Raw genomic sequence first — 25,919 nt, forward strand, 5'->3', positions numbered from 1 at the left:
GCACTAGCAAACTTAACATGTTGGAGAGTAGACTCGTTAGATGAACTACTTTACATGTTGGTGCTGACTACTTGTGGGTTGTCTCAAATTTCGGCAGCAACTGTTCCGGTCTTCGCCTTACAGACAAGTCCGAATGGTTACTTGTACAAACTCCACTGAAGTCACTAAGAAGTACTTAATCACGACGTGAAACGCATAACAGAATTCCTCCATCTTCTTTATTCTCCTGTATAGAAAAAGAAAAGCAACTTGCCTCCAGTATGCGCCCTTTCACACTTTTACTTCTAGTGACTTCTACAAACCGCCTGGGTGCAATAGCCAAAGGTGGCACATCTGTTACGAGCTCGGAGTTGGGTAGCAGTTGTGTAAGTCACATATTACAACACTTTCATAGTCCTCAATTAACGCCAAAAGGTAGTGTAACGAATTACACAAAGAGTTGCCATGTCTTGTTCACTACCCATCATCGTCAGAATACGAATCTCGCAATGCCGGATATTACTCTAAGCAACAACAGGAGCTTCATCCAGAATGTGTACTAAGACCAAAGGTCACAGATGACGTCTCGCGTATTTTACAGATCGCAAATTCCTTGCAATTTCCATTTGCTGTAGCATCCGGGGGCATATGTGCTGGAAGGGATCATCAAACATTGATGGAGGCTTTCTTATTGACCTAAGGTCAATGAATGAAATTAGCATTCAACATGAGCACCAGATGGTTGAACTAGGCCCTGGCGCAACGTGGATCAATGTTTATGCTGCCCTGGAACCGCATCATATTTCGACGGCTGGAGGGCGAATTAGCGGAGTTGGGGTTGGTGGCTTCCTTCTAGGTGGTGAGTTGTTAGAACAACCGAATAACTTGACATGCTACTGACATTCATGGTAAGGTGGCATCGCCTTCGCATCCGCTGAGAAGGGGCTTGGTGTGAACAACGTGATCAACTACGAGGTTGTGCTCTCTAATGGTACAATTGTCAACGCAAATGAGGCTGAGAATGAAGACTTATTCTGGGCAATGAAACTACCCTCTACGAATTATGGCATTGTCACTCGATTCGACATGCGTACTTATCCGTCTTCTGCGATATGGGGAGCCGTCAACGTGTATCCCTTCACGCCAACTCTTGCGTCAGAACTCTACACACAATCTAAAAAGTGGGGGCACGACGACACAAACAAAGACAACATGGTATCAGTCGCTATAATGCGAAACAAGGGCATGAGTTTAGCCCTGGCAGTGCAAGTTAATGAAGCTGGAATCGCCCATGATCCACTGACATCCAGTGCGCCTATTATGCATTTAGAGACTACAGGAAGTACCTATAAAGTAGTACGTGAGGTAGTTGACGGTGCTCTCGCGGCCACAACACGAACAAGGTGGCACACAATCACGACAAAGATCGATACGGAATATTTCATGGACATTTTCGAGAAGAGCGAAAGTATCATGAAACCTCATGATGACCGTGAAAATATCCTCTGGAGTATAGCGGTCCAACATTTTCAGAAGAGCTGCATTAACGCAGCCAAAGAAAGTCCAATTTTCAATGCTTTAGGGCAAGGGAAGGATGACTTAGTCAGCAAGTACTAGGAGATCCTCATAGCTTTCAATTTTCACTAACAATATTCGAATGGAGTGGGCAAACCCCGATGACGACGCTGCATTGGACGAAGCAGCTTATGAACTTGGTACTTTAGCTGAGACTGAGGCTCGTAAAAGAGGTATACTGAACGACTTCATTTATCTGAACTACGCCGATGGAAACCAGCCTGTATATGAACGCTCTGTTACACCTGGTGATATGGAAAAGATGAAAGAGATAAAGAAAGCGTATGATGCGGCAGGAATATTTGACAGACTTTGGAGGGGTGGCTATAAACTGCCGGTAGAGAGGGGCAATATGAGTCAGACTGATGCGGATAACAAACACGATGAGCTCTAATAGTTATTCACCGCTACAGGGGACTCTATTACTCTATGACATACCTCGTCATTTATCTTTCAACCCATATATATAAACTGACCGTCTAGATTCCTATCATTGCTATCGTAGAAAGTGTAAACATCTAACATAAAGAGATACTCATAATACGTTGTTCTCTCCCTTTTTCTGCAAAACGCAGTTGTTTTTTCCCATTGTATTCGTAAAGAATGAAGGTGAGAATTTCTATCTAAACGTTGGTGGTTTCGGCTATATCAAGCTTCATTAGAAGCATACGACAAACGCACTTCTAACAACTATGATCGCACAAACCAGAGAACCGGCGGTGAGGGAGTTCTCTCCATCACAATTGCACTAGCTAGATTAGCTGCTCTGCAACCAAGGCGCCTGAACCGTCCAGAATACAATGCGAACATGCAGCTCGTTAACGGCAAAATCAACAAGTTCCTCCTTTGTGAACGGGTTTCCAGTTTTGTTGTTTATCTCCTTCAGATCTGGTTCTTGAAAGGCCACCACCGTAATAGGTACCTCATCATGATACATCGGGATGTATACATACGAGTTTTGCTCTTGGCCTGGTTTATTTGGGATCAAGTCCGGCCCACCGACACCCACACCATGCTTCGCGTAAAAGTTGAAAGAGTCGGTGAACCGATTGTTGGTATTATTCCATCCATCGGGCCAGAAGTTGACGTATTGCACAGCGTAGCTCTTCTTGAAAGCATGGGCTGCGTAACCAGCATTGTCCAGCTCGCCTAGGAAGTACGATTCGTCGGTGTAGTTATTCGTACCCTCAGTAACGGAGATGGATGTTTCCGGCAAATTGATGCCAGTAATCTTGCCGTCAAATTCTTCAGCTAGGGCACTCAGGAGAGATTGATAACGATGTCGCACTCGTGGGTTCCATTGCTGAGCAACCCATCCAGTGATTGTGAAATTGGTGTCACATGCAGTTCCATCGCATGCTGGAGCGCTTCCATTGTTGTAGTATGGTGTTTTCAGGTACTTGGGGACCGGGTCGACAGAAGCATTGAAACTCCTGTCTTGAAGTTGAACCCAGAACTTTTTGCCTTTGGCGAGTACCTTTTCGTAATCATCTCGAATGTTGGAGAAATCATAATCATTCTCAGCCGGCTCAAGAGACTTCCAACTATACAACGCTTGAAATCCAACAATATCTGATCGATCCAACAGACTTAGACCGTGGTCATCAAGTTGGCTGTTGTATAGCCATTGTTCCAGAGCTGAGGAATTATCAGACTTTGGTGACGGAGCAGCGAGAGCCTGTGCAGCTAACGCCACGGAGGCGAGATAATAGAGATGCATTTAGGAAAAGGGGTCGAAGGAGTTTGGAATGTTATGAGAGTCTGTGAATATATCGGGGGTGCCTTGAGAGGTTGGAATAGATGATAGAGATTGGATATTGAACAAAATTTGCCTTTTATATGGAATAGACAAACTTCGACACGCCACTTCATTGGCTATAATATCAATCGTTCGCGATAGGACATTTTGTGGTTCTCAATACGAAGCTGCCCTTCGGCGAACGCCTTAGCGCTTATTTCAGTGGATTTCCAGCTTCTAGAGCCTTAACATGAGTTGCATTAACACGAGAATGATGCCTGAAACACTATCGTGTCCTGAGCGGTGTTTGAATAAAGATACCGCTTCTGGTTGACTGTGTAGCGTCCAAGGCTGTCAATACGAGTTTCGGAGTCTTCCGATGGACTACTTAGCGCTGGTATAAGAGGTATAGTTGCTGCAAAGCTTGCTTAGCAGCAATGCATGAGTCAAGACATCAAAGCAAGTTGAACAGATAGCAATGTTTTTAGGCTAGTACGGAGTTGCTGTTTTTTTAGGCAAACTTTGTACTTTTGGGAGTACGGCTGCAATACCTGACAACAAGGGTAGACCTGGGCTTAAGGATAAAATAAATAATCACAGTGACAGTTGTTAGGAAAGCGCGCCATTGAAGGTTCAGAACTGGGTATCCGTACCACTGAACTGATTGTAAGTAATCATTATTCGTTGCGGCGAAGAGGCCGCCGGGTCGCCGCAATCGGACACAGTGGATTACGGACGGAATATCGGCTCCAATCATTTTCTAGAACACCACGGGACACTCGAGGCATGGATGTGCCTAGGAAAGAATTTTTTTTCCCCTGAAATTGAGTTTGCAAATAATGGTGAAACTACCTTTTTTTCTTCTAGTATGCGTCCTAGGTAGTGTTAAACACGCGATTTCGACCATCGATGTAAGGTTACATATGGCCTCAATACTACCAATAGTATCTAGAATACGGCTAGTAATTTTGAAGTAAAGTGCTGCTTTGTGAGTACAACTTTATCTGAAAGAGTTCACAAGCTAAATATAGAAAAAGATGTCAAGTTGAATCCCGCTCTGTCTGACTAGAATATCCACCCCAGCGAATTGAATAAAATAACAAACGTGCTATTATATTATATCCAGTATCCGTAGCTCCTCACCTTTCATCGTCTGTTTGGTGATTGTGAAACATAATGAAAACAGTCATACAGTATTGTACAATCCTGCAACAACGGTTAATCACCGCTTTGGTAGCTAAGTCGAAGTCAATGCCTGTATACCGACATTCCTTTAACAATCAGTCCTGTTAGTGGGATTGGCCGAGGATAGTGTAACTATATGAGCATCAATGCAGTATCAGATGATCATACTAATGACATTTATATGTCTGGATATTAGTAATTGAATAGATCCCATGTCAACCTAGTCGTACCTATGATCACAGCTATCATAATCCGCAAGTAGAGGCCGTTGGATACGACCTATGTACTCCGCGTCTCCGTTGTATTGCATCGGAAATGGCTATCTCCGTTAATATCAATATAATAAGATGACGTATCTTTACGTTGCTAAAAGGTTTACTCTCTGCACTCATTATAAGAATGTGCAAAGGACATCTCAAGACAGCCAGACTACGCCCACACGGTTTCTCAAGTTTATATTCCACACATTCCCATTGCATTTTAGAAGTCAGTGAAACTACAGGGTGGATGCCACAAACCCTACTCTCTCCTACAAGATGACTTCGAATTTTGAAACAGGTATTAAGGCGACATTCTTGGGTACAAAGAAACATGGCATGACAGATGAGGAATTTGAGCAACACTACACCAAAATCCATATCCCTATGGTAGCTGAGATTCTTGTTCGACACAATGTTCTCCAGTATTCCGTGGTAAGCAGCTCTAGGATGTCTTTTGTTGATGGGATGGGCAATTAAAAAAGCCAATAGCAATTTATAACTCGCAAGAACAAAGAAAAGATTCAAGCTCTTTTTAACAATGCTGTCGAAAGCATTGATTGCGATGCTGTTGTTACTACCATCTTTCCGGATATGGATGCTTTAGAAGCAACTTTTGCAGATCCAGACTTGCCAGCAAAGTTACATCCTGATGAGAAGAATTTCACAGAAGATGATCGTCGCATGGTTATTGGCAAAGAGTACTTTGGAGTTCGCGATGGGAAAAGGGTGGACTGATAAACGGAAATAATTTGTTGGGACCTGCTTTCTTCCCGCAATATAACTCCGCAATACGTTACTAGCGGAGTTCGAGCATATAATTTGTCTTCGAGGAATAGTAATCATATAGATGACACTTTTTCCAATGCTCAATGAAGGAGCTTGATACATGTTGTGAAAATTAGTCGAAACTTTAGATCTCTTGCAACAAAGGACATAAGTAAACGGAAGCAACGGGAATAAATGGGTATAACCCGATGTAATAGAAGGCTAGAAACTTGATAGGCAAATTGGACTCCAACTGGGCATTCTTCGCTCGTAATATGTGCTACAATCTTAGGATTCGCTTCGGTCGCGGCGAAACAGACAGGTGCTTACTCGAAAATGGACAAAACGAACGACTTTGAATGTGACCCCAATCCTTAATTCCGATTTGCGGAGCGGAAATATATTGTAATACGCAGCAAATTTATGCAAAATACATTGCTTAGAACGGAAATATGATCAACACAACCATGCAACCAACCGAATGAACGAAGATTGACTACCATTTTGTTGGAGTCCGGTATTTCTCTCTATGTCAATGAGAAGTCATTCGTTTTGAAGCTGCATATTCATCAAGAAACATACATTAAAGTCCAATTCAAATAGCTCAAGACATAGCATTGCTGCTACTAATAGTCAATCCACCTCCCTTGTTTAAATAACAATCGCCGTGATCAAAGTCTCATTCATACTCCGAAGCAAATGAATAACGAATAAAAAGCCGGTCGCGTTAACCTGAGCCTAAGTGGCCTGCTTTGCGCCGCATCGACTACAGAATTTATCTCCAATTTGGCAACCGAAGCCACATTCTGTACAATATCGAACATTTGACTCTGTAGCTGGTGCGGCAGAGCCGATGCCCTGCGCACTCTTCGGCCTATCTTGTGGTAGATACTCTGAGGAGTATGCTGGCGGCTGCGGAGACGGGACTCGAGCCATCTGCTCCGGCGGAATGCCAGGCACCATGTTTGGTGCCAGTGCGTAGGGCTGTCCGGGCGGCGATTGCATTTGCATTGGCATTGGTGATGGGGTATGGTAGATTTGCTGGGGAGGCGGCGACACCATCACAGCGGCATCCTGTTGAGGAACTGCGTTTTCCGCAGCCGCCTTTTTCATCGCTTCGTCGACAGCGCGCTGTGTTCGCTGTTCCATCTCCGCCTCTTGGAGCCTCCGCATATCAACTTCACGCTGTATATCCATCTCACGCTGAGAATCCATCATGGCCTGCCTCTGTACTTCACGTCTAGCAGCCATCCTGGATGCGCCGACGAGTACGGCGGCGCCGAGAACTGGTCTTCGCCGACGGCCGAACATCGTAGTGACTGAGTCGAGAACTGTACTGGAGATGGAAAAAAAATAAGGCGGGCTGATATGGGAGTAACAAAAGCGAGTATCGTGTTGTAGAATTCGATACCAGAAACTGGAAGACAGCCCCCCAATGCCTTTATGTAGCATATGACAGTCTTCCGGCCGGTAGTAACCTCGCACTTAGAGTTCAAGCCACCCAGCCTATTGTACACACGTCATGGTTCAAACTTCAGCTGGGCGAGCCAGTGACACCTCTCGACGCCATCTATCTGCAAAGAGTAAAGGCAGGTATGTTTGATGAAACCAAAAACTCAATCTGTTCAGCTTCTCCACAGGCACAGCCATCTTCTCAAAGTCAACTCAATTCATATTCCTCCACCAAGTCGCACCAACTGTAGAGACATGGGCTTTATCTCATTTCCAGTGTATCTCCTTTATGGCTTCTTCAGACCCCAGATTTTATCAGATAAAGTTCGCCTTGTTCAATGCCCGTGCACTTCCAGTAGCACATAACCGTGTCTATCAATTTGAATAGGCTCGATATAACGTGCCATCCCCCATAGCGCACAAAGTCATCTAACCCGCTTTCTGAGATAATTCTACTGAAGCTACGGAGTACCCGAGCTATGGTCGCAAATTTTCGATGGGCTCTGATTTCTTGTCGGTAGTACGCCACGATGCTTGTAACCCTTCCACGGGCTGTACTATGGCGGGACGTGATGTCCCATTAAACGTAAATCAGCTTTGGTAAGAGAACCATTATAGCTACTTTAGAAAATGGATCAGGCTAGGTGATTAATTCTCGAATTGTTGATCAGAAGTTGGCCCAGTCACGGCGATGATAAACCGCTCTAATTGATTCAATCAGCCGAGCTCGAAGCCGCTACTGTGTTCAATGTCTCTGGATTACGTCATGTAAATGCTACGTTAGGTAGAATACTCTAACTGTAATCCGATATCCATCACGAGATATAGTTCAGTAAAACAGTGTTAGCATAAATAGTGTGAATGCGGGTGGCAATACTCATCTTACAGGCACGTGTCTTACATACTTGCGCAAGATGGATGTAGGTGGTTCACATTTATCACCAGCAACATTTGTCTTCCTAAGTACAACTGTATGCATTCTCTGTCAAAGAAAAAAAATTTCAAGGGATCTTGCTTCAAAATCGCAGTGTTGCATTTTGCGTGTCAGCATACATCAAACACTCATTGTAGTTCCGTCTCGTGTTTGCCAGTGTAGTTGTAATACAGAGCAATGTTACGACGCTAACGGCCGGCTTATTCCAAGTCGCCATGCAGGCTTCATCACCTAGCAAGTGTCCCGTAGGGACGAACGTGTGTTCATACTGACTCTTTCTTTCTATGCAGCTTTAGAAAGAAAGAGAGCATTCTGGCAGAGAGCACGGTATCAGTGGGTTGACAGAGGAATACCGCTGTAAGCGCCTAATAGGCCCGGGATTATGCTGCGTTGAACATGTCACCCCTAGTGACACGCTGAATTCGGGGAATTCGGGGTATTCCCTGCTGAGAAAGAGTTACACACTTTTGTCTATAAGACAGCCGATTGCTATATAAATCGCCCTCTACGCAACTATCCTTTCTTTCAAATTAATCAAAGAGAATAAAAAAGCATCAAATTCGGCAGAAATACATACAACATCGGCTCTCAAGCGAAGTAACCATGTCATCATCGCCTTTCTTCATTCCGGTGGACCTTGCACACACGGCTCTCCTTCTTTCAGATGTGCAGACACAGATTCTGAAGCGTTTTTCGCCTGAAATTCAGAAACAGTATCTTGACAACATCAAAACCCTCCTTGGATTCTTCCGAGATGAAATATCGCAGCGTCGATCCAATCAAGACACCGCAATACGAGGTGCACCTTACGAAGGCGTGCCTCTCATTGTTCATCACACTCTGCCGTTCAACATCAACTCAAATTCCTTTGTATCGCCTTACAACAAGCTCAGTAAATGGGTGAAACAACTCGAGGATGCTGGTTATTTCGCAAACGCACCCTCTGATCCTCATCATCCATACTATGGTATTCCAGATGAGATTGTACCACCTGGCGGCTGGGGCGGAAAGGACGAGATTGTCTTGGGAAAGTTGCAACCAAGCTGCTTTGGTACATCTGATCTGCAATCGTATCTACGTGCACGTGGTATTCGGCATGTTGTCTTGGTAGGACTGACAACTATGGGGAGTATCTTAGGGTCAGCAAGAGCGGGCGCGGACTTGGATTATCACATTATTTGTGTCGAAGAGGGTATCGTCGACGATGATCCAGAAATCCACAAGTTCCTGATGTCAAAGGTACTCCCAAAGTTTGTTGATGTGGTTGAGCTCAAAGATATATTGGGATTGCAGTTGTGAAGCGGTTATGGAGACACAGTTTCGATGCTTTTGAATGAAGTTCTTATATAATACAGCAGTGAATCTTTAAAGATCTTTGTCACACATATCCTATGATATAATTAGGCAGCTCTTATGAAGTATCCCTTTATATTCAGAATGACAGCACAACACGCCCTTTGCGTTTATCCCCATAACACGTCTATTCGCATGTAATAAGCTTGCAATTCCACCTACAAAGCTTAGGCTTTCGCGCTGTAGGGTTGATGAAAATGCTTTGTAATATTGCTCTAGGTAGGCAGCTGGTACTGAGTAGTCTAATAACTAATCAGCCGGACACACGGGCCGGTTGGTCTCACGGCGCGTGGAGGGGGAACGCGATTGCTCACAGCGCTTCTTGAACCTTTGGCAAAGTTATGCTTCAACCACGTGGCATCAGCACAACAACAATAGTGGAATACTCTTTTGCCAATTTTAATTTCCCTCTCCATGTCTTCAAATGGTATGGCTCCTGGCATTTACGTAGTTAGCGTCGCAGCGAATGTCTGCTCTAGGTGCCGGCTTCATAAGCAACGATGCAACCGGGCTCTTCCTAGATGCTCTCGATGTACTCTGTGAGCTTCCTCATACTTTCTTATTTATTATACAGTTTCGCAGTACAATGATCTCATTTAATTGAACATAGAAAGCTGAGACACTGCGACTACAGCCTCTCTTCTAGCAGTTCCCATGCTCCACAGCAAGATGTGCTTAGAAGCGAGCCATTGGTTATTTCCGAATGCCATGGCTTTTTTGATCTATCTTCTCGCGGAGAGCAGGAATTCGTGCAATTAATTTCGAACTGGGCAACAAATTTTGACAAAAATTTGGATTATTTTACACAACTGACAAACGATATTCTACAAGAAAGCGGGATAGAATTATCCGGCCTTATAGACAGATTTTCCACTTCTATCCACCGCTGGTTTCCCGTTATCGATATTGAACGGCTGCGGAAGAACGCTCAGACGCTTCAAGAACTTCCCGCAATAGATGCAACAACACCTCTACTCGTTCTAACATTGTTACTATTTGACCTTCTCCAACGTTGCGAACTCGGAACTTCCGCAGGCCCCAAAAAGCTATACAGTGCTTCAAAGAAGTTAACCGTGGCTCTGATTTCTTTAAACGAGAAGACGGATGCGCGATTGGTCGAAATTCAGGCTCTAATTGCGCTATACGAGTGTAGCCAGGGGATGGTATACAAAGCACAACTTACACTCAGTTCTGCCCTTACTATGGTGGCATTATCAGACTCTTATACACCTGAGACCGATATTCCATTACAGACTAGAGTGTCGCTTCTTATCCTAGATCGGTGGGGACTCTTTCCTGAAGAATTCAAAGGCCAATCTTTCTCACTTGCTATAGGATAATAATGCTATCGAGTACAGATAACTCAATTCCTTCGCTATGCAACCCAAACAGTCCTTTTAGCAAAGGAATTGAGCGTTATATTCGACGGCATTTTATTGGAGAGGCCGCATCGTTTGGTGTCTCTCCCTCTCAACAACTTTATACTATGGCTCAAATTGCCTTAGCAACTGGTCGGGTTCTGCACCACGTTTATTGTTCACATCATGGATATGAAGTTGACGAAAGTTATAACTCTGTAGACCATGCTATACAAGCATTGGTGACCGCGCTGATGGCATCGAAAGACAGTCATTCCATGTATCTTTGCGACATTATTTCTCTAGCTATATGTTCTCTCATTGTCCTTCGGCAAAGTCATGCAAAACAACAAAGTTTTATGCTTAGCCCATTGGATAACTTGGCACTACAAACTTCTTGTCAAATGATATGGGATACTGCGAAAATCTCTTTCCATGCCATTAGAGGCATCGATGTATCCCGTGTTTCATTTATTGGAATGTTCTGCCAATTGCGAGGTGTTCACGCAGCTATTGATGTTTCTCACAATTATACGCCTCGTGATGGTATGGAGGATATGCTATTCACAATGGAAAACTTTTTCAGAAGATGGACCATAGGAGGTAAGTTAGTCTCGAGGAACATCACTTACCAGTTAGTTAAATCTGACTGTACAGCGGGCCTGTTGAAAAGTATCCAGAATGGTATTTACGGAATAAGGGAGACAGCGCCGTTACCAGCACATTAGAGAAAGATGCTGAATGCCGTGAATGCAAAAAATGAGTCCAGAGTACCAAACACCAAATCTCTGTGCAGGACAGGAGGATAGTTTTGGTACCTACACCAGAATTAACATGGTCCCAAATGATGCTCAATTGTCTAAGTAGATAAGATCAATATGAAGTAATACCTTGTAGTGCCGCAACAGAAAGCGTCAATCTCTTCTCGAATTTGGCTGTCAGGCAAAACAATAAAATCGGTAGCTTTAATACAGCTTCCACTGGATAGAACGGCAAATCATTCCGCTTTTCTTCTTTACAAATAATTATCATTTACAGTTACCAGATGTCCTCGAGCAGAGACTTGCTGACAAATTGACGAAGTAGTAGCATCTTCTGCTAAATCATGCAGCCGCCGGTACCCTGTCATGTTAGTGCGATTTATTATTACTAAACCACAATATTTGTCCTATCGGCAAGAATGCTTCCAAGAACCCTATGATATGCTTCTCTAAGCTGACATGGTTGTTCAGAACTCACTTTAAAAACGAGCTAATGCATCGGCCGATGCATGAGGAGATAGATAACTGGAAATGATGTTGAAAGTAGTGAATTAGTGGAAATGTCTTAGTAGGAGAGTAGAGAAAGATATAAACCAGCCTAAAGCCCGCGGATGAAAGATTTAAAGCGCCACCAAATTCGACAAGCAATAATAGTCGCGGCAATGGACGACCAAACAAACGATAGCGCGGCGGTGGAATCGTTCACTCTCCATATCCCACAGGGAGACATTGATGATTTGAAGCAGCGCATTGCTCAAACGAGATGGGCAGACAAAGAGGTGACCGATGGATCATTCCAGGGTACACCTTTGAGCATGGCTCAGAAGGTGGCGAGCTACTGGAAAGATGAATATGACTGGCGGCGATTTGAACAAGAAGTCAACCAGTATCCCCAATAGACAACAAAGATTGACAATTTGAGCATTCACTTTTTCCACATTCGGCCAAAAGAGCCTAATGCAAAGGCAATTCTTCTCACACATGGCTGGCCGGGGTCGTTTGTTGAGTTTCTGAAATGCATCCCGTTACTCATTGATCCAGCTTCGAATGGTGGTCGCTCTGGCGAAGCTTTCCATGTCATTATCCCCAGTTTACCTGGCTGGGGTTTTACAGAGCAACCGAAAGAAATTGGATGGAATATGGAGCATACAGCTAAGGCCCTCGTTACATTAATGGAACAACGCCTCGGCTATGAGAAATGGTTTGCGCAAGGTGGTGATTACGGAGCCGCAATAACGACATTGATGGCGCAAATGCGACCTAAGGGCCTTGTGGCCATTCACCTTAATCTCCTTTTAGCCATCCCCAAAACGCTTGAGAATCCGACAGATGAAGAGAGCAGAGCATTGGAAGCATTCCACATTACGCAGAACGAGATGAGTGGATGGAAATGGATCTCGAGTACAAGGCCACAGACGATTGCGTATCTTCTCTCCGACTCATCAGTGGGCCAAGCGATGTGGATCTACGACAAATACCAAGACTGGACTGATAACTCCGGTGATCCAGTAGATGCGCTTACACTTGATGAGATGTTGGACTATCAGCGTTCATTGGTTTTCACGAAGTGCTGGTTCCATATCAAGAGTATTTTGGGAGGATAGACACTTTAAACTTTGACTTTGGACCTGTTGAAATGCCGGTTGCGATACTTGTGTTTGAGAAGGATATATTCAAGCACCCTAAAAAGTGGTCTGAGAAGGGTTACCCAAACATGATTCACTTTCACACGGTGGACAAAGGCAAACATTTTGGAGCTTTTGAGAGACCGGAAATATTAGTAAAGGATATCCGCTTAGGTTTTGCTAATATGTAGACTGAAAATGTTGTTTTACCATTTATCTTAGACCAGCAGTTGACTGCGATATCCGAGTCTAGCCGTACCTAGAAGGGAGAGAGTTGAAGAGAGGTCATTGGCGCGCCCGCTCATCTCAACCAATCTTCTATACAGACCCGATGCCCTATATTTGCTTTGAGAACAGCTGTCTCCAACAAGTCTCTGATCGATATTCTATCTAGGGAGTGCTCAGCACCCACTTTGTTTTCTCCTTGATGCACTTCCCTGTTCCGCGAACTTCTTCCCCGCCCGCGTCCCTTGTTTGGCGGGGCTCTGCATATACAAACTCGTACTGTATGATTATGCCTGTAAGGAGCTGATAGTTAAGCACCACAGTTTCGGCCTAATTTTACAGGAGACTCATAACCCCACCTTACGCGGTGCTACTTGGAAACTTCCGAACTTTTAGAGCGGGAGGGTGAGAATATTCCCCGTGTTACCGCCTGACGTCAAAGCGTGCTCCATCCTATCATGTTGTTCCTGGCATCCACGGAATAGGCTCTGCACTATTCATCTAACCTATGACCCTTTCAGCTGTTGCTTAAACGATATCGATTATCTGGACTGCCATTGGTATCTCTCAGTACGCTATCACCATGGCCGATGCCGAGCCTGAAGGCAGTGGCGACGCCTTCCCCAGGAAGAGAATCTTGGCCGCGTGTGAAGCTTGTCGAGATAACAAAATCCGATGCCGGCCTAGTGAGAAGCCCGGTGTCTGCCGCAAGTATTTGCCCTCTGGAAACCGTTATTGCGCAATGAAGGCATGGCGCTGATAAGTCTTCGCTCAGATGTCTAGCCTCAAAACGAGAATGTATTGTGAGGACGAAGCCTAGGGCTCGGCGGATGATGTGAGTCAAGTTGTGACATCTCATTAGCTTCCAAAACGCAGCTAACCAATTTCTAGTGCGGATCAAAACTTGGATCCCAAGGCAGTTTCTCAGCCTGCTGCCGGGTCGTCCAAGAGCTTCAGCATTGACTTCGCAATACCATTAAAGGTGGAGGTGGAAGAGAACTTCAAGTCTCTCCAAGACGCTCACGCCGACTTCTTTGACAGCCTCATCGCTCCTGACACTGGGTCTGGGTTCTCCGAGAGCAACGCCACCATGTATAGCATCGACTCAACTCCAACATCTTCTACAGATACCGCCGACCATACTTCAGATCTTCACGCCAAACCGTCCTTTAATCTTGCCTCTGCCGAATCTCTTTTGACGTCGTTTCACTCCATGTTGTGTCATTTCCCTTGCATTGTATTAGACCCCGACGTTTCAGTTTCCTCTCTTGCGTCAACACAGCCCTTTGTGTTGCTGGCGATTCTTGCTGCAGCGTCTGGGTCGCGAACCATACAGGGCAATAGCCTATATGATGAAGAATTCAGGAAAATCCTGGGCTTGAAGTTCGTTGCCTGTGGAGATAGAACGGTGGAGATTCTTCAGGGTATCCTTATCTACTGCGCCTGGTATGCATATTATTACGGTTTCGTTCTGCAGCCGGACACCCGATGGGATGAATATTGACACAATGGCATCAGGTACCCATTTCATCTCCGTCCAAGAAACAAACAGCCCTTCCGTTACATTCGCATGGCGGCTGAGGTTATTCACGAATTGGAATTAGACCAAGAGACACCTGTCGATCTGGTCTACCCCAACGCACTAGCAACGGCCCAACAGCTGAATAAAATCCGCGCATACCTAGGCTATTTCTATCTTGCCTCTACGTGAGTTACAGGCTTTTACTTTCTCACACATCACTATGTCTTCTCTAATTGGACTTCAGAATTCCCGCAGAGTGGCAGGCTCGTGGCAACAAGCCCCCAGTCTTTACGAGTTGGACAGAAAGCTGCTGCAGGATTCTCGAGGGCAGTAATGCTGAGAACGATGTCGTGCTGGCATATCTTGTTCGACTATCCAGCACGGCTACCGAAGCCCTTCGCGCCATCAATGATGATAAAGGCCACACGCATCAGCAGAGCCGACTGGTATTACTGGGCCTTGAAGCACAGCTTCGGGACATAGAGTCCCTCATACCGCCGCGGATTGCCGCTACACGTATGTATTAACGTCTCCAACCATTCCAATATCCCACTTACGGGTCATTTTCCGAAACTGATACTCTAAAAGCCGTAATCTATATGCAAAATCTGTTCGTTCACTTGTGCCTGCAGGATGGCGTTCTGCTTAGATTACCACGTCTTTCTCTACACTTGATCAAAGGGCGTCCGCCGCTACCCCCAGAAGCATCCCAGCTGTATTCCAGCGTAGATAACATACAAAAGCTGCTTGGCTATATTCTAAGCCTTGATGAAGCAACTATGACCAAGTTCTCCACCGCCGATTGGTGCAGATTTATCTCCGGTGTAATTCTCGGTATACGGTTGTCACTCGCGATACCTGAATGCCCCGATTTCGACACCTCCTGGGTGCGCTCTCGTTTACGATTTGAAGAAATTCTGGAACGACTATGCAAAGACTCGGATCCCATACCAAGTGCGAAACCAAGGGTTGACGTCCTCTCCGCAATGCGGACTATCATGAGAATTGTCAAAGATAAGTATGTCCAAAGGCTTTCCATCCTGGAACATGGGCAGCAAATGGCGTCTCAAAAGTTAAGCCTAGGATGCCCCATGCTCGACGGAAGCATGGATGAGCAGTTGAAGCTTTGGCAGTCAGTAATTGACACGGAAATCTCTACCGCGACACTACCAGGAGATATAGCAACTTCGCTGAGTGCCGACGACGACATGATACTCCGGGATCTCTGGGCAACGACGGCGGGGTGGGCTAATGGCGATGCGCTGCCAGAGTGGTAGACTGACTCTGTTTTTGTCATCAGCGCATCATGGCAGGCATCGAAATACTATTCGAGATCCCGTGCCTGCTTCGAGTTTTCTTCTGGCATGTTTATCGGCTGATAGTAGCTTTTACACCTGTATCTATATAAAGTCTCCCCATCGGATATGTACTGCCCTTAATGAAGGAAATCAAGCTGATGAAATGGTTTGGTTTCCCCAATTTATACTTCCCAGCGAGTGGGTTCCAACTGTTGACTAACAGGTACTTCGCTTGCAGCACTGGTCCGTCAAGCCGTCCTCTCCGTAACCTTTTCTTTTTGTGCACACATTGTATTCGCTAGATCTCTGCTACTGTCCAACAAAACATGCCACCTGTATTAAAGTAACTGTTAGATGTCAGGGAGATGTACCCCGGCCAAGCCCCGAAGGAACGCGTCCCCTGCCGGAATGCGGACTGAAGCGGCTCAACCCCGCTTCTCCTATGTGTAAGAGCCGATGGCAGTCGGATAGACGGAGACTTCTGATGCGGTTGGTGGTGCAGGCTGTAACAACGGGACAACTAGTTCTGGTTAAGCTCCACATTCTGTAACTCGCCAACACGATTCTGTAAACTTGCTTGCCAACCAAGAAGCCAGCAGTTTTGGCCTTGGGTGGTTACAACATTCGACATTCGTATAATTTTTTATCATTTACATTGCTTTTTTCCTCGAGATACATTCCAATGCTAATACGGTCTTTTCATAATATTAAATGAACCAGCTTCTTCTCACCAACCTATAGGAATTTCCTGTTAGTTAGAACAAGGCTTACTGGCTACAGGTTCTATTGCTCAATTCCGCAAGGGGCTGGATTAAACGGTGTAACCAGCGGATTTCCGACACGGCACAAAAGGATTCAATATCATCATATGAACAAACAGAATGTATCATTCAATTCCTCTTGGCGCATTGCTAAGCCCAATTGAACATTCAAAGCCGAAAGTATTCGGATTCAAGCGAAAAAGTGCAGCATTTTCCCCCGACAAAGTCGAAGCGCAGCTGTATATATTTCCCAAAGAAGTACCTTCAATTCACATAGTTCACCCGGCATGAACCATCACCTCATCTCTTTGACTTCCATTTAAAGACACAAAGCTAAAAAATGGCTCGCATTCAATTTGGTATTCTCGCTTACGACTATCAAGTCGTTGACGTGGTTGGTCCAACCGACCTTCTCGGCTCCCTCGCCAAAGAATTCCTCGACGGCCTGCAACTCTTGGGTCCTGTTGACAAAGCTGTTATTGATGGGGCTCCCCAATTCGACTTTCATCATATTGGCGTTACTCGCGACCCAGTACTCCTGACTAGCTCCATGAGCATTGTGCCTACGACAACTGTTGACGAGTGTCCTGAGCTGGACATTTTGTTAATGGGTGGGCCAAACCCACTCACTTTCGAACTGCATCCCAAATTCTCCGAGTTTATCCGTCGCCATGTCGCTGCAGGGAAGTTGCTCTTTACCAATTGCACCGGCGCTTCTGTGGCAGCGGAGACAGGCGTCCTTGACGGAAAGAATGCGACAGTCAACAATGTCGAATTTGAATATGCGAAAAAGAAGTTCCCCAATGTTAAATGGACGAGAGATACGAAGTGGGTTGTTGATGGCAATATCTGGACGGGATCTGGCGCTATCGCGGGTATGGACATGTTTGCACACTGGCTAAAGGAGAATTATGGCCTGGATGTTCTTGTCCAGGCAGCCATGCTCCTCGATTACGAGCCAAGGGATATTAATGGCGTACTTAACGTCATTCCAAAGAGGTATGATGCGAATGGACAGCAAATCTCCACGCATGTCTACTCTTACCATTAGACAATGTGTGTGAGACAGGGTGCATAGATATTTACTAGGCACATGTACGGTACGGAATAAGCATACAGATAGAGTCCATATTCTCTCCACATTTTATTTACAGCTTTATGCACCATCTCAGTATGAACAAGGGCACCATCTGTATTTATTGATGCTCGCTCCTTAAAGGCACTCACTACCCCTTCCGCCACCTCCTGCCTGTGTGCTTGCTTTTGTGCAAATGTAGATAAGTGTTACGCTTATTACCGTCTCACGTAGAAGTTTAGTCCGTGCTAAGGATTCCATTCCAACCCACATTTCGGATACAACTGCCAACACATTGGATGACAATAAGTTTATAAAAAAACAGCGCTTGTGTTTTATGACGCTATCTTCAGGCTTAACTAGTAGGCTTGTGGGATGACATACTTTTCAGACATGATAGGCCCATATGCATGTCTATCTAGCGCTAGCCAACGCTGGGATTTTGACTGCCGCCCGATCTGAGAGCACGAAATTAAAGTAAACTCTAAACTACCTAGTAGCCAGTTGCAGGCAGCTGGTGGCGCCTCGGTGGCCCGGCAGCCTTTGCAGTTCAAAAGGTTATAAAAGGGTTTCCTTCGAAACCCATTAACGGCACCAATTGGCTAACCATAGAACTTGCAATTCAACTACTCTACGCCATGGCTGCCCTCTTTCGTGGTACGACGTTTGGTGCAATAATTAGATGGACAACCAAGCGGAACTATCTCAAATACCCTGAGGAGCTATCATCGTTTCATTGTCCACACTTGTATATGAATGCTGGTACGGCAGAGCCAGAGACCACAGAAATCACAGAATCACATGGCCTTGAGGCCGCCAATCAGTCCGAGGAGGACCTCAGGAATCATGGACGGAGCCATTCAGTTGCACCACCATCTGTAGATACCTCTACACAATCGTCAGAGGGAAGCGACCTTGATGACGAAAGTCTTTCCAAAATTGTTTCTCGACCCCAACTGTCTCGGGTCGGGACGTTAGCCAGTCTGCAAGAGGCATATACAGCAGCAACACTCCAGGAGAACGTGAGGTCGCATCCTACTGCAATTCATCCCAAGAAAACAGAAACTGGAATCACCTTGGTTGACTGGTATTCGACGGATGATCCAGAAAATCCCCAAAATTGGTCATCCAAAAAGAAGTTCTTTGTGGTTCTCCAGATATATCTTTACACTCTTGCTGTCTATATCGGATCTGCCATCATAACGCCATCTCAGCCCTTTATCGAAGCTCAATTTGGTGTAGAACCAGAAGTTGCTTCAATGGGACTTTCTCTCTATGTTCTTGGCTATGGCATCGGACCTTTAGTCTTTTCACCCCTCTCCGAGATTCCAGCCATTGGACGCAATCCGCCGTATATTATTACCTTTGGCATCTTCATTGCCATTTCCGCTGGAACTGCGGTCGTCAACAACTTTCCTGCACTAATTGTCTTGCGCTTTCTACAAGGGTTCTTTGGCTCTCCTTGTTTAGCGACTGGTGGAGCATCTTTCGGTGACATTTACAACCTCGTCAAGCTGCCATACGCGCTCACTGGCTGGGCTGCGTTTGCAACTGCTGGCCCAGCTATTGGACCAATATTGTCTGGCTTTTCTGTTCCAGCCGAGAATTGGCATTGGTCATTATGGATAATTCTTTGGCTTGCTAGCCCTGTCTTTGTTCTCCTGTTTTTTTTCCTGCCAGAGACATCCACGCCGACCATTCTTCTGCGGCGCGCCCAGCGTCTCCGCAGGCTCACCGGGAAGAACAACTTACAGTCTCAATCAGAAATTGACCAAGCCAAACTCACTGTTCATGAAGTTGTCGTGCAAAGTCTCTGGAGGCCTCTGCAAATCAATTTATTTGACCCTTCCGTACTTTTCACCAGCTTATATATCGGTCTCATGTATGGAATCTTTTATTCATTCTTCGAAGTCTTTCCATTTGTATACGGGACAGGCCTCCCAGGCCGTGCGTCTCCAACAAATGGTTATGGCATGAACGCTGGCGAAATCGGTCTAATATTCCTATCCATCACTGTTGGTGTCTGCATCTCTATTATTTGCTACGTTGCATACCTCAGATTCGTCTTTGAGCCCGAGATTAAAACGCAGGGCCTTGGTGAGCCGGAGCGGCGACTTATTTGTGGCCTTCCCGCGAGCTTTCTTGTCCCGATTGGCCTTTTTGTTTTTGGTTGGACGGGAAATTCCAGTCCGAAAATCCCCTGGATTGTTCCCACTATCGGTATTACGATATTCGTGATTGGCATATTCATCATATTTCAAGTCGTTTTCATCTATATCGCAATTAGCTATCCGATGTACAGCGCCAGTTTGTTTGCCGCAAATGATTTTGTGCGCAGCAGCATAGGATGCGGGGCAATTCATTTTTCACGCCCCTTGTTTATAAATCTTGGTGTCGGCAAAGGAGTGAGTTTGTTGGCTGGCTTGAGTTGTGGAGGTGTGATTGGAATATTCGTTCTCTATTTCTACGGAGCGACGTTGAGACGAAGGAGCAAATTTGCTGCAACATGAGTCGCATCGCCATTTGTGACTTTCACAGGCGGAAAATATTTTACAAGAGTTCTTCAGATTTTAGAATATTTATAACTCTTTATAATTGGCGATGTTTTGTAAATACTTCCAGTATCTTCATTGCTCCGCTCTCTTGTCTTCTCTCTTTCCTTCACACGTAGTGGAAAATCTTGTTAAGCGCTGAGACAACATACAGAGATTCATTTACGCCGAATTCGCAACTCTGACTAGCTTCTTATTGGTAAATTCACCAAAGCCAATGTCCGAAAGTTCTTTTCCAAATCCAGAGTTCTTGATGCCTCCAAATGGCAAATCTGGACTGGAGTAAGCAGGGCCGTTAATAAAAACCATGCCCGCCTCAATCTGTGCCGCTACTTTCTTCGCATGGGAAATGTCAGCTGCAATGATACTCGCACCTAAACCGTAGTCCGTGCTGTTAGCCAGTTTAATGGCTTGTTCCTCTGTGTCAACCCCATATATGGCAGCAATTGGACCAAAAGTCTCTTGTTGAGCGAGGGGGTTTTCCGGGGCGATATTTGTGAGAATCGTGGGCTCAAGATAAAACCCGGAGTGCTCACTGCGTTTCCCACCCAGTATGACATTGGCGCCGGCTGCCTTTGCCGTTTCAATTTGGGCCAATAGCCCAAGAAGTCCACGTTCTGAGAAGATAGCACCAAGGGTGGTGTTGGGATCCATAGGATCACCCGGCTTTAATTCTGCCATGGCCTTCTTCATACCGTCGATGACCTTCTGCTCGCGGTCCTTTCCAACGACTATGATTCGTTTTGATGCGGCACAACCCTGGCCAGTGTTAAACATTCGACCAGCTACGGCTAGCTTTATCGCATCATCAATAGGAGCGTCAGGGAGGACAATCAAGGGGTCCGATCCTCCCAATTCCAGAACACTTTTCTTGAGATGGCGGCCAGCGTTCTCGGCGATCGCAGCGCCAGCACGCTCGCTTCCAGTCAAAGTGACACCTCGGATGCGAAAGTCCTCTAGCAAGGTATGAAGTTGCGGAACAGTGGCGAACAGGTTTGTATACACTCCCTCTGGGACACCCGCATCGCGGAACAATTTTGCAAAGGCCAACGAGGTCTGCGGCACTGTCGGGGCGGGCTTTGCGATTAAAACGTTCCCGGCCATTATATGTGGCGCGGCAACTCGAGTCAACTGGAGTACCGGAAAGTTCCAAGGTTCAATAGCAAGAATAACTCCCAGCGGCTCCGTCCATATCTCAGAGCCTGGATTGGAGGGAACCTTTACCGGCTGTAAGAATCTTTCTGCGTTGGTAGCGAAGTATTCCAACGTGTCGATGCAGAATTTCACCTCATACCGAGATTCAGCAATGAGTTTCCCAACTTCCAGTGTTATAAGCTGCGCAAACTCTTCACTACGCTCTTGGAGCAGTCTCGCCACACCGTTTATCAATCTTGCTCGCTCATTAATCGAGGTTGAGCGCCAATAATTGGTAAAGTAGTCGTGCGCCACTGAGAGAGCAGAACGTACTTCCTCGTCTGTCAGTTCTGAAAACGTCTTTAGATGTTTCCCAGTTGCAGGGTTAAAACTCTGGTATTCGCTTTGTGAAGCCATTCTGGATGTGAATGAAGGTGCTATGAAATATTAAGAATATCTCCCATTAGCTTCTCTTATCAATTTGTAGTTATCAATCTCAAACGACGTACCTTTAGAAGGTTAGACTTTATAGTCTAAGTGTTTTGTGTTAAGCATAGGCATCTCCCGTGAGCAAGCGGCATATTTATATCCATAACATAGGCATCTACTAGATATATACTATTTCACACTTACATTCACATGCCTCTTTGGCAGACATATTTTGACCCGCCTGATGAGCCCCTAGCATGAATCTTCACAAGCATATCCAGAAGCGGCTGCCACAATCATGGACATACGAAGTGCTTTAACTCCGTATTCTTTGATCCGAAAATTCTTGGACTGTGACCGACATCATGATTGCTCCTCGGATTTATACCTCTTACAGAAGTACTCCGGCTTCCTGTGGACGTAGCTTCGGTAGTAGCGGCTTCTCTTTATTCTCATTACCAGCAACTGTTTGTAAGACGTTTCTCTTTGAACGATCAGCAAAAATGCAACAACGTAGGTCCATTCAAGATGGAGCAGAATTTTATCAGATGGAGACTCTCGTAAAAGGGGGTCACGTCAAACTGGCTATAAAAGATAGAACGTAACCGCTGTTGAAATCTGTAAAATTTACACCTGTGAATATCATTTCTAACACCTTTAAAAATGTCTAAACAGATTGTTCTAATTACTGGCGCTAATACGGGGATTGGTTGGGAGACTGCCAAGGCATTGATTCAATCCACAAAGTCCTACCACATACTTTTAGGAAGCCGGTCCATGTCCAAGGCAGCTGACGCTATTGCCAAGCTAATCGAACATGTTCTGGCCACTCAAAATACACTAGAGGGCTTACACATCGGTATCGCTGATGACGAATCTATCCAACGAGCGGCGCACATGATTGCGAACAAATGGGGTAGAGAGAGTCGATGTCCTTGTCAATAATGCAGGGGAGGAAATTAAGTGTCTCACAATTTGCTCATCAAACGAGCTAACCTGCGGGTGTAGGTGTTGCATTTGACGTCCTCATTGGTACTGACGCTACCAATGCCCGTTCGGTCTTCAATGACACATACAACATCAATGTCTCCGGGACAAACATGGTGACTTTTGTTCTGGCAAGCCTTTTGCTACGATCGCCGTCTCCTCGCCTGCTTTTTCTTACATCTGGACTGTCTACAATGGGCGGATTTACACAGAGTCACATACCTGTGCAAAGTGTTGAGCTCGGATGGCCTAAAAAGGATTTTGCAACTGCACAGGCCTATAGGTGCAGCAAGGCGGCCATTAACATGCTGATGCTTATTTGGAATTTTACTGTGAAGCAAGACGGGGTAAAAACATGGGCAATTGCCCCTGGGCTTTTGGCAACGAGCATGGTGGGTGACCCTGAGGTTCTGAAGCAGCGTGGTGCTCAGCCGCCTTCTTTGGGAGGGGATTTCATCAAAACCGTTATTGAAGGTGAGCGAGATGCAGATATTGGCAAGGCAATTGCTCGGGACGGAGTCATCCAACCATGGTAGCATTCTTTTCTTGGCAATTAGGCATTATACGTCAACGATAGCTATATAGAATGCAAAGTTGCTAGCTGATTGAAATTACTGTGACAAGAGATGTGGATGCCCTGTGAGGTATAGAAAGTTGTCTTCATATGTGGTGCCCTTTCTACAAAGTGATTTAGCGCTTAGGCTATGCTAATATATACGAGCCCGCCCTCCGCTCTTAGTCTGCTTACAATCCGCTCATGGTCCGCTCCAAGCCCGCTGGAAGCTCTGGTATTGTATAAAGCTACAGGCTGAAAACCCTACGTATCAGTCACGCATAATATAAAAGTTCAAATAACCAACTGATGAATGGTCAAACGGAGTTAAATACCCTCGCGACTCTATAAGTCCGTACAGATGGCATATCGCTAGATTATAAATACCATTTGTAATTAGTTTCCATTCTAATAGGAATTTTACAAAGACTGCAATTTCATCATGCCAAATCATTGGTAAGGTTCCCCAATGTTTTACAACGATACCAATTTCACAAGTGAAAGACCTGTCATAACCAATTTCTATAACGAACTATACATTTGGGTTGTAAAATCTGCTAGGTACTCTGAACATCTACACATCTACTAAGTAGTTGAATATTCCCCTCGGCAAGCGTTTATTAGTAGGTAACCACTCTTGACCCAAATGGACCGGCTACATTCTTTTACCGAACGCTGACCTACAAACGGCAGACAAAGCGACCCATGAAACACTCTAACTAGAGAACGCGTTTGCCTTTTGTCTCGCCAGATGTCTCTTCCAGTATGAATTCAAATATCATTAAACCCTGTCTAGGGCATGTACTTAGATAGGAGTGATGAATATTTCATCAATGGGCCGGTTTTTGTATGTTACATATCCACACAATCCACCACCTCTGTCCTGCTTCTCACATTCTAGATTCAGCATCACTGGGGCAGGACCAATGGTCTCAGCGCGTCAAGTAGTTCCGTGGTCCCATAACGAACTTCCTTAGCATCCGGCTCAACATCGACCAAGCCCCCCTCGTTCTGAGCGTCATTGGCTTTGATAAGAAGTTCGGCAAGGCTAGGGCTCATGACACTTTCAAAAGCTCCCTTCCACCGCGAACGTGGCACGGCTTCAGCATTGATTGTCCGGCCTAGTAGCTCGCTCAAGACAGCCGCTACATCATTGGCGCTATAACGACGGGGTCCTTCAGCATGGACAATTTCCACTAAGTTATCGCTAGCCGGCCGTAGCAAGATGTCAGCGGCAATCGCTCCAACATCTGGAGCTGAAACTGTTGGAAACACCATGTCGAGAGGGTCATGAAAGCTCGGCAGAGTGCCCGACTCTATGGCTCTCGGGACAGCACGTCCCCATCCTTGCATATGCTCTGCCGATCGTAGGAATACCTTGTGACAATCAAGCTTGCTTAATCGCTCTTCGAATGTTCTGCAGAGTGTTGGCATGCCAATATCATTGGTGATGTGAGCACCATAGTCAGAAATTGCAAGTACGAGCTTCGGTCGCGCCTCTTCAAGTGCGCTGGCGAGGCTTTCGATTCCTCTGCGCATTTCTTCCGCAGGGTCCTTAGCCTGTGGGGATGGTGGAAGGATAATTTGGACTGTATGAGCATCACCAATCGCCTTGGCAAGAGCTTTGGAGTCCAAGAGATCGGCTATAGCAATCTCGCAACCGATTTCAGTAAGCCGTCCTGCTTTCGACTCATCACGCAAAATCGCCTTGACTTGGCATACCGGCGTCGCGCAATGCTAGCGACGTGGCATAGCCAACCTTTCCTGCTGCACCGACAATGGCGAACATTTCTGAAACCATTGTTACAATGCGCAAGAAATGAGTGGAGACGCAAAGGTCTATACAGAGCTTATTATTGAAGAGATTGTCTTTTTCTTTTGTTGAAGACAACTGGAAGCTTGATAGGATATGGCGGAAACAAAGAAGACAACTATTTTTTTCGGGTGCTGAATCGCAATGTCTTTACAATCTGGACCTTTCCAGCTGGCTACACGACTTTCAGTGACGGCTTATCATTTGTTATTTATATCCCAAAGAACTTTGGCCATCAAATACACTCTGTTGTAAGTATCGGCTTTCTGCGCAATTGGTTAAAACCGAGAGATGATTCAAGAATTGGCTTTTTGGTGAACAGCGGACAAGCGGCGTCGGTACGACTGATCTAAACCCGGCGGATCCCACTCACGTTGAGCTTTCTCCTCGGAGCTGCTACAGACAGTGCAACATCCAAAGAACAGCGAGTGTGAAATCTCCCATCGCCTTATAGATCTTTCGCGTACTCCTCTAGTCTATATCGGGGAGTGGCTTCCATTAGCTCAATGCTCATGCAACTTTTCTTCGGTAGTAGGACTTGATGGATTAACGGGAAAGTGGCCAAGAATGCACAGACGAGTAACT

At 45.6% G+C, this 25,919-nt stretch overlaps 13 protein-coding genes and 1 pseudogene across 14 annotated transcripts; 10 read left to right on the forward strand and 4 right to left on the reverse strand.

Moving 5' to 3' along the window:
* Positions 1-342: 342 nt before the first annotated feature.
* M431DRAFT_540435 lies at positions 343-825 on the forward strand (annotated as a pseudogene; the record flags this gene model as incomplete). Its single annotated transcript has 2 exons — positions 343-365; positions 419-825. Coding segments are annotated over 2 exons (284 nt in total), but the record flags the coding sequence as incomplete, so codon positions are not given.
* On the forward strand, positions 718-1,948 carry M431DRAFT_93373 (hypothetical protein; the record flags this gene model as incomplete). Its single annotated transcript, XM_024924470.1, has 3 exons — positions 718-838; positions 893-1,581; positions 1,610-1,948. The coding sequence occupies 3 exons, from the start codon at positions 718-720 to the stop codon at positions 1,946-1,948; spliced, it is 1,149 nt and encodes a 382-aa protein (XP_024771142.1).
* Positions 1,949-2,271: 323 nt separating this feature from the next.
* On the reverse strand, positions 2,272-3,274 carry M431DRAFT_123200 (hypothetical protein; the record flags this gene model as incomplete). Its single annotated transcript, XM_024912181.1, has 1 exon — positions 2,272-3,274. The coding sequence occupies one exon, from the start codon at positions 3,272-3,274 to the stop codon at positions 2,312-2,314; it is 963 nt and encodes a 320-aa protein (XP_024771143.1). The 3' UTR covers positions 2,272-2,311.
* Positions 3,275-5,013: 1,739 nt separating this feature from the next.
* On the forward strand, positions 5,014-5,472 carry M431DRAFT_8665 (hypothetical protein; the record flags this gene model as incomplete). The annotated part of the gene is made up of 2 exons (XM_024923706.1): positions 5,014-5,169; positions 5,227-5,472. The coding sequence occupies 2 exons, from the start codon at positions 5,014-5,016 to the stop codon at positions 5,470-5,472; spliced, it is 402 nt and encodes a 133-aa protein (XP_024771144.1).
* A 417-nt stretch (positions 5,473-5,889) lies between these two features.
* Positions 5,890-6,897, reverse strand: M431DRAFT_511532 (hypothetical protein). Its single transcript, XM_024919671.1, has one exon. It carries the CDS (start codon positions 6,751-6,753, stop codon positions 6,241-6,243), a length of 513 nt encoding a protein of 170 aa, XP_024771145.1. The 5' UTR covers positions 6,754-6,897; the 3' UTR covers positions 5,890-6,240.
* A 1,544-nt stretch (positions 6,898-8,441) lies between these two features.
* M431DRAFT_511533 (hypothetical protein) lies at positions 8,442-9,342 on the forward strand. The gene has a single exon (XM_024919672.1). It carries the CDS (start codon positions 8,492-8,494, stop codon positions 9,185-9,187), a length of 696 nt encoding a protein of 231 aa, XP_024771146.1. The 5' UTR covers positions 8,442-8,491; the 3' UTR covers positions 9,188-9,342.
* Positions 9,343-9,670: 328 nt separating this feature from the next.
* M431DRAFT_93344 (hypothetical protein) lies at positions 9,671-11,327 on the forward strand (the record flags this gene model as incomplete). The annotated part of the gene is made up of 3 exons (XM_024924469.1): positions 9,671-9,780; positions 9,852-10,523; positions 10,634-11,327. 3 exons carry the CDS (start codon positions 9,671-9,673, stop codon positions 11,325-11,327), a joined length of 1,476 nt encoding a protein of 491 aa, XP_024771147.1.
* A 695-nt stretch (positions 11,328-12,022) lies between these two features.
* On the forward strand, positions 12,023-13,102 carry M431DRAFT_19462 (hypothetical protein; the record flags this gene model as incomplete). Its single annotated transcript, XM_024913246.1, has 2 exons — positions 12,023-12,187; positions 12,260-13,102. 2 exons carry the CDS (start codon positions 12,023-12,025, stop codon positions 12,962-12,964), a joined length of 870 nt encoding a protein of 289 aa, XP_024771148.1. The 3' UTR covers positions 12,965-13,102.
* Positions 13,103-13,641: 539 nt separating this feature from the next.
* On the forward strand, positions 13,642-16,271 carry M431DRAFT_511535 (hypothetical protein). Its single transcript, XM_024919673.1, has 6 exons — positions 13,642-13,921; positions 13,986-14,045; positions 14,102-14,656; positions 14,729-14,917; positions 14,977-15,248; positions 15,321-16,271. Exons 1-6 carry the CDS (start codon positions 13,794-13,796, stop codon positions 16,007-16,009), a joined length of 1,893 nt encoding a protein of 630 aa, XP_024771149.1. The 5' UTR covers positions 13,642-13,793; the 3' UTR covers positions 16,010-16,271.
* Positions 16,272-17,083: 812 nt separating this feature from the next.
* On the forward strand, positions 17,084-17,973 carry M431DRAFT_511536 (hypothetical protein). The gene has a single exon (XM_024919674.1). It carries the CDS (start codon positions 17,132-17,134, stop codon positions 17,840-17,842), a length of 711 nt encoding a protein of 236 aa, XP_024771150.1. The 5' UTR covers positions 17,084-17,131; the 3' UTR covers positions 17,843-17,973.
* Positions 17,974-18,504: 531 nt separating this feature from the next.
* On the forward strand, positions 18,505-20,376 carry M431DRAFT_123214 (hypothetical protein; the record flags this gene model as incomplete). The annotated part of the gene is made up of 2 exons (XM_024912182.1): positions 18,505-18,831; positions 18,886-20,376. 2 exons carry the CDS (start codon positions 18,505-18,507, stop codon positions 20,374-20,376), a joined length of 1,818 nt encoding a protein of 605 aa, XP_024771151.1.
* Positions 20,377-20,478: 102 nt separating this feature from the next.
* Positions 20,479-22,164, reverse strand: M431DRAFT_242530 (hypothetical protein). The gene is made up of 2 exons (XM_024913726.1): positions 22,062-22,164; positions 20,479-21,989 (listed from the first exon to the last, which is right to left on the reverse strand). The coding sequence occupies exon 2, from the start codon at positions 21,967-21,969 to the stop codon at positions 20,581-20,583; it is 1,389 nt and encodes a 462-aa protein (XP_024771152.1). The 5' UTR covers positions 21,970-21,989; positions 22,062-22,164; the 3' UTR covers positions 20,479-20,580.
* Positions 22,165-22,626: 462 nt separating this feature from the next.
* On the forward strand, positions 22,627-23,558 carry M431DRAFT_19467 (hypothetical protein). The gene is made up of 2 exons (XM_024913248.1): positions 22,627-22,897; positions 22,990-23,558. Exons 1-2 carry the CDS (start codon positions 22,645-22,647, stop codon positions 23,502-23,504), a joined length of 768 nt encoding a protein of 255 aa, XP_024771153.1. The 5' UTR covers positions 22,627-22,644; the 3' UTR covers positions 23,505-23,558.
* Positions 23,559-24,281: 723 nt separating this feature from the next.
* Positions 24,282-25,310, reverse strand: M431DRAFT_523328 (hypothetical protein; the record flags this gene model as incomplete). The annotated part of the gene is made up of 2 exons (XM_024920538.1): positions 24,282-25,258; positions 25,281-25,310. 2 exons carry the CDS (start codon positions 25,308-25,310, stop codon positions 24,431-24,433), a joined length of 858 nt encoding a protein of 285 aa, XP_024771154.1. The 3' UTR covers positions 24,282-24,430.
* Between the last annotated feature and the right edge of the window lie 609 nt (positions 25,311-25,919).

Source organism: Trichoderma harzianum, assembly GCF_003025095.1.
Source record: "Trichoderma harzianum CBS 226.95 unplaced genomic scaffold M431scaffold_12, whole genome shotgun sequence".
Lineage (NCBI taxonomy): Eukaryota > Fungi > Ascomycota > Sordariomycetes > Hypocreales > Hypocreaceae > Trichoderma > Trichoderma harzianum.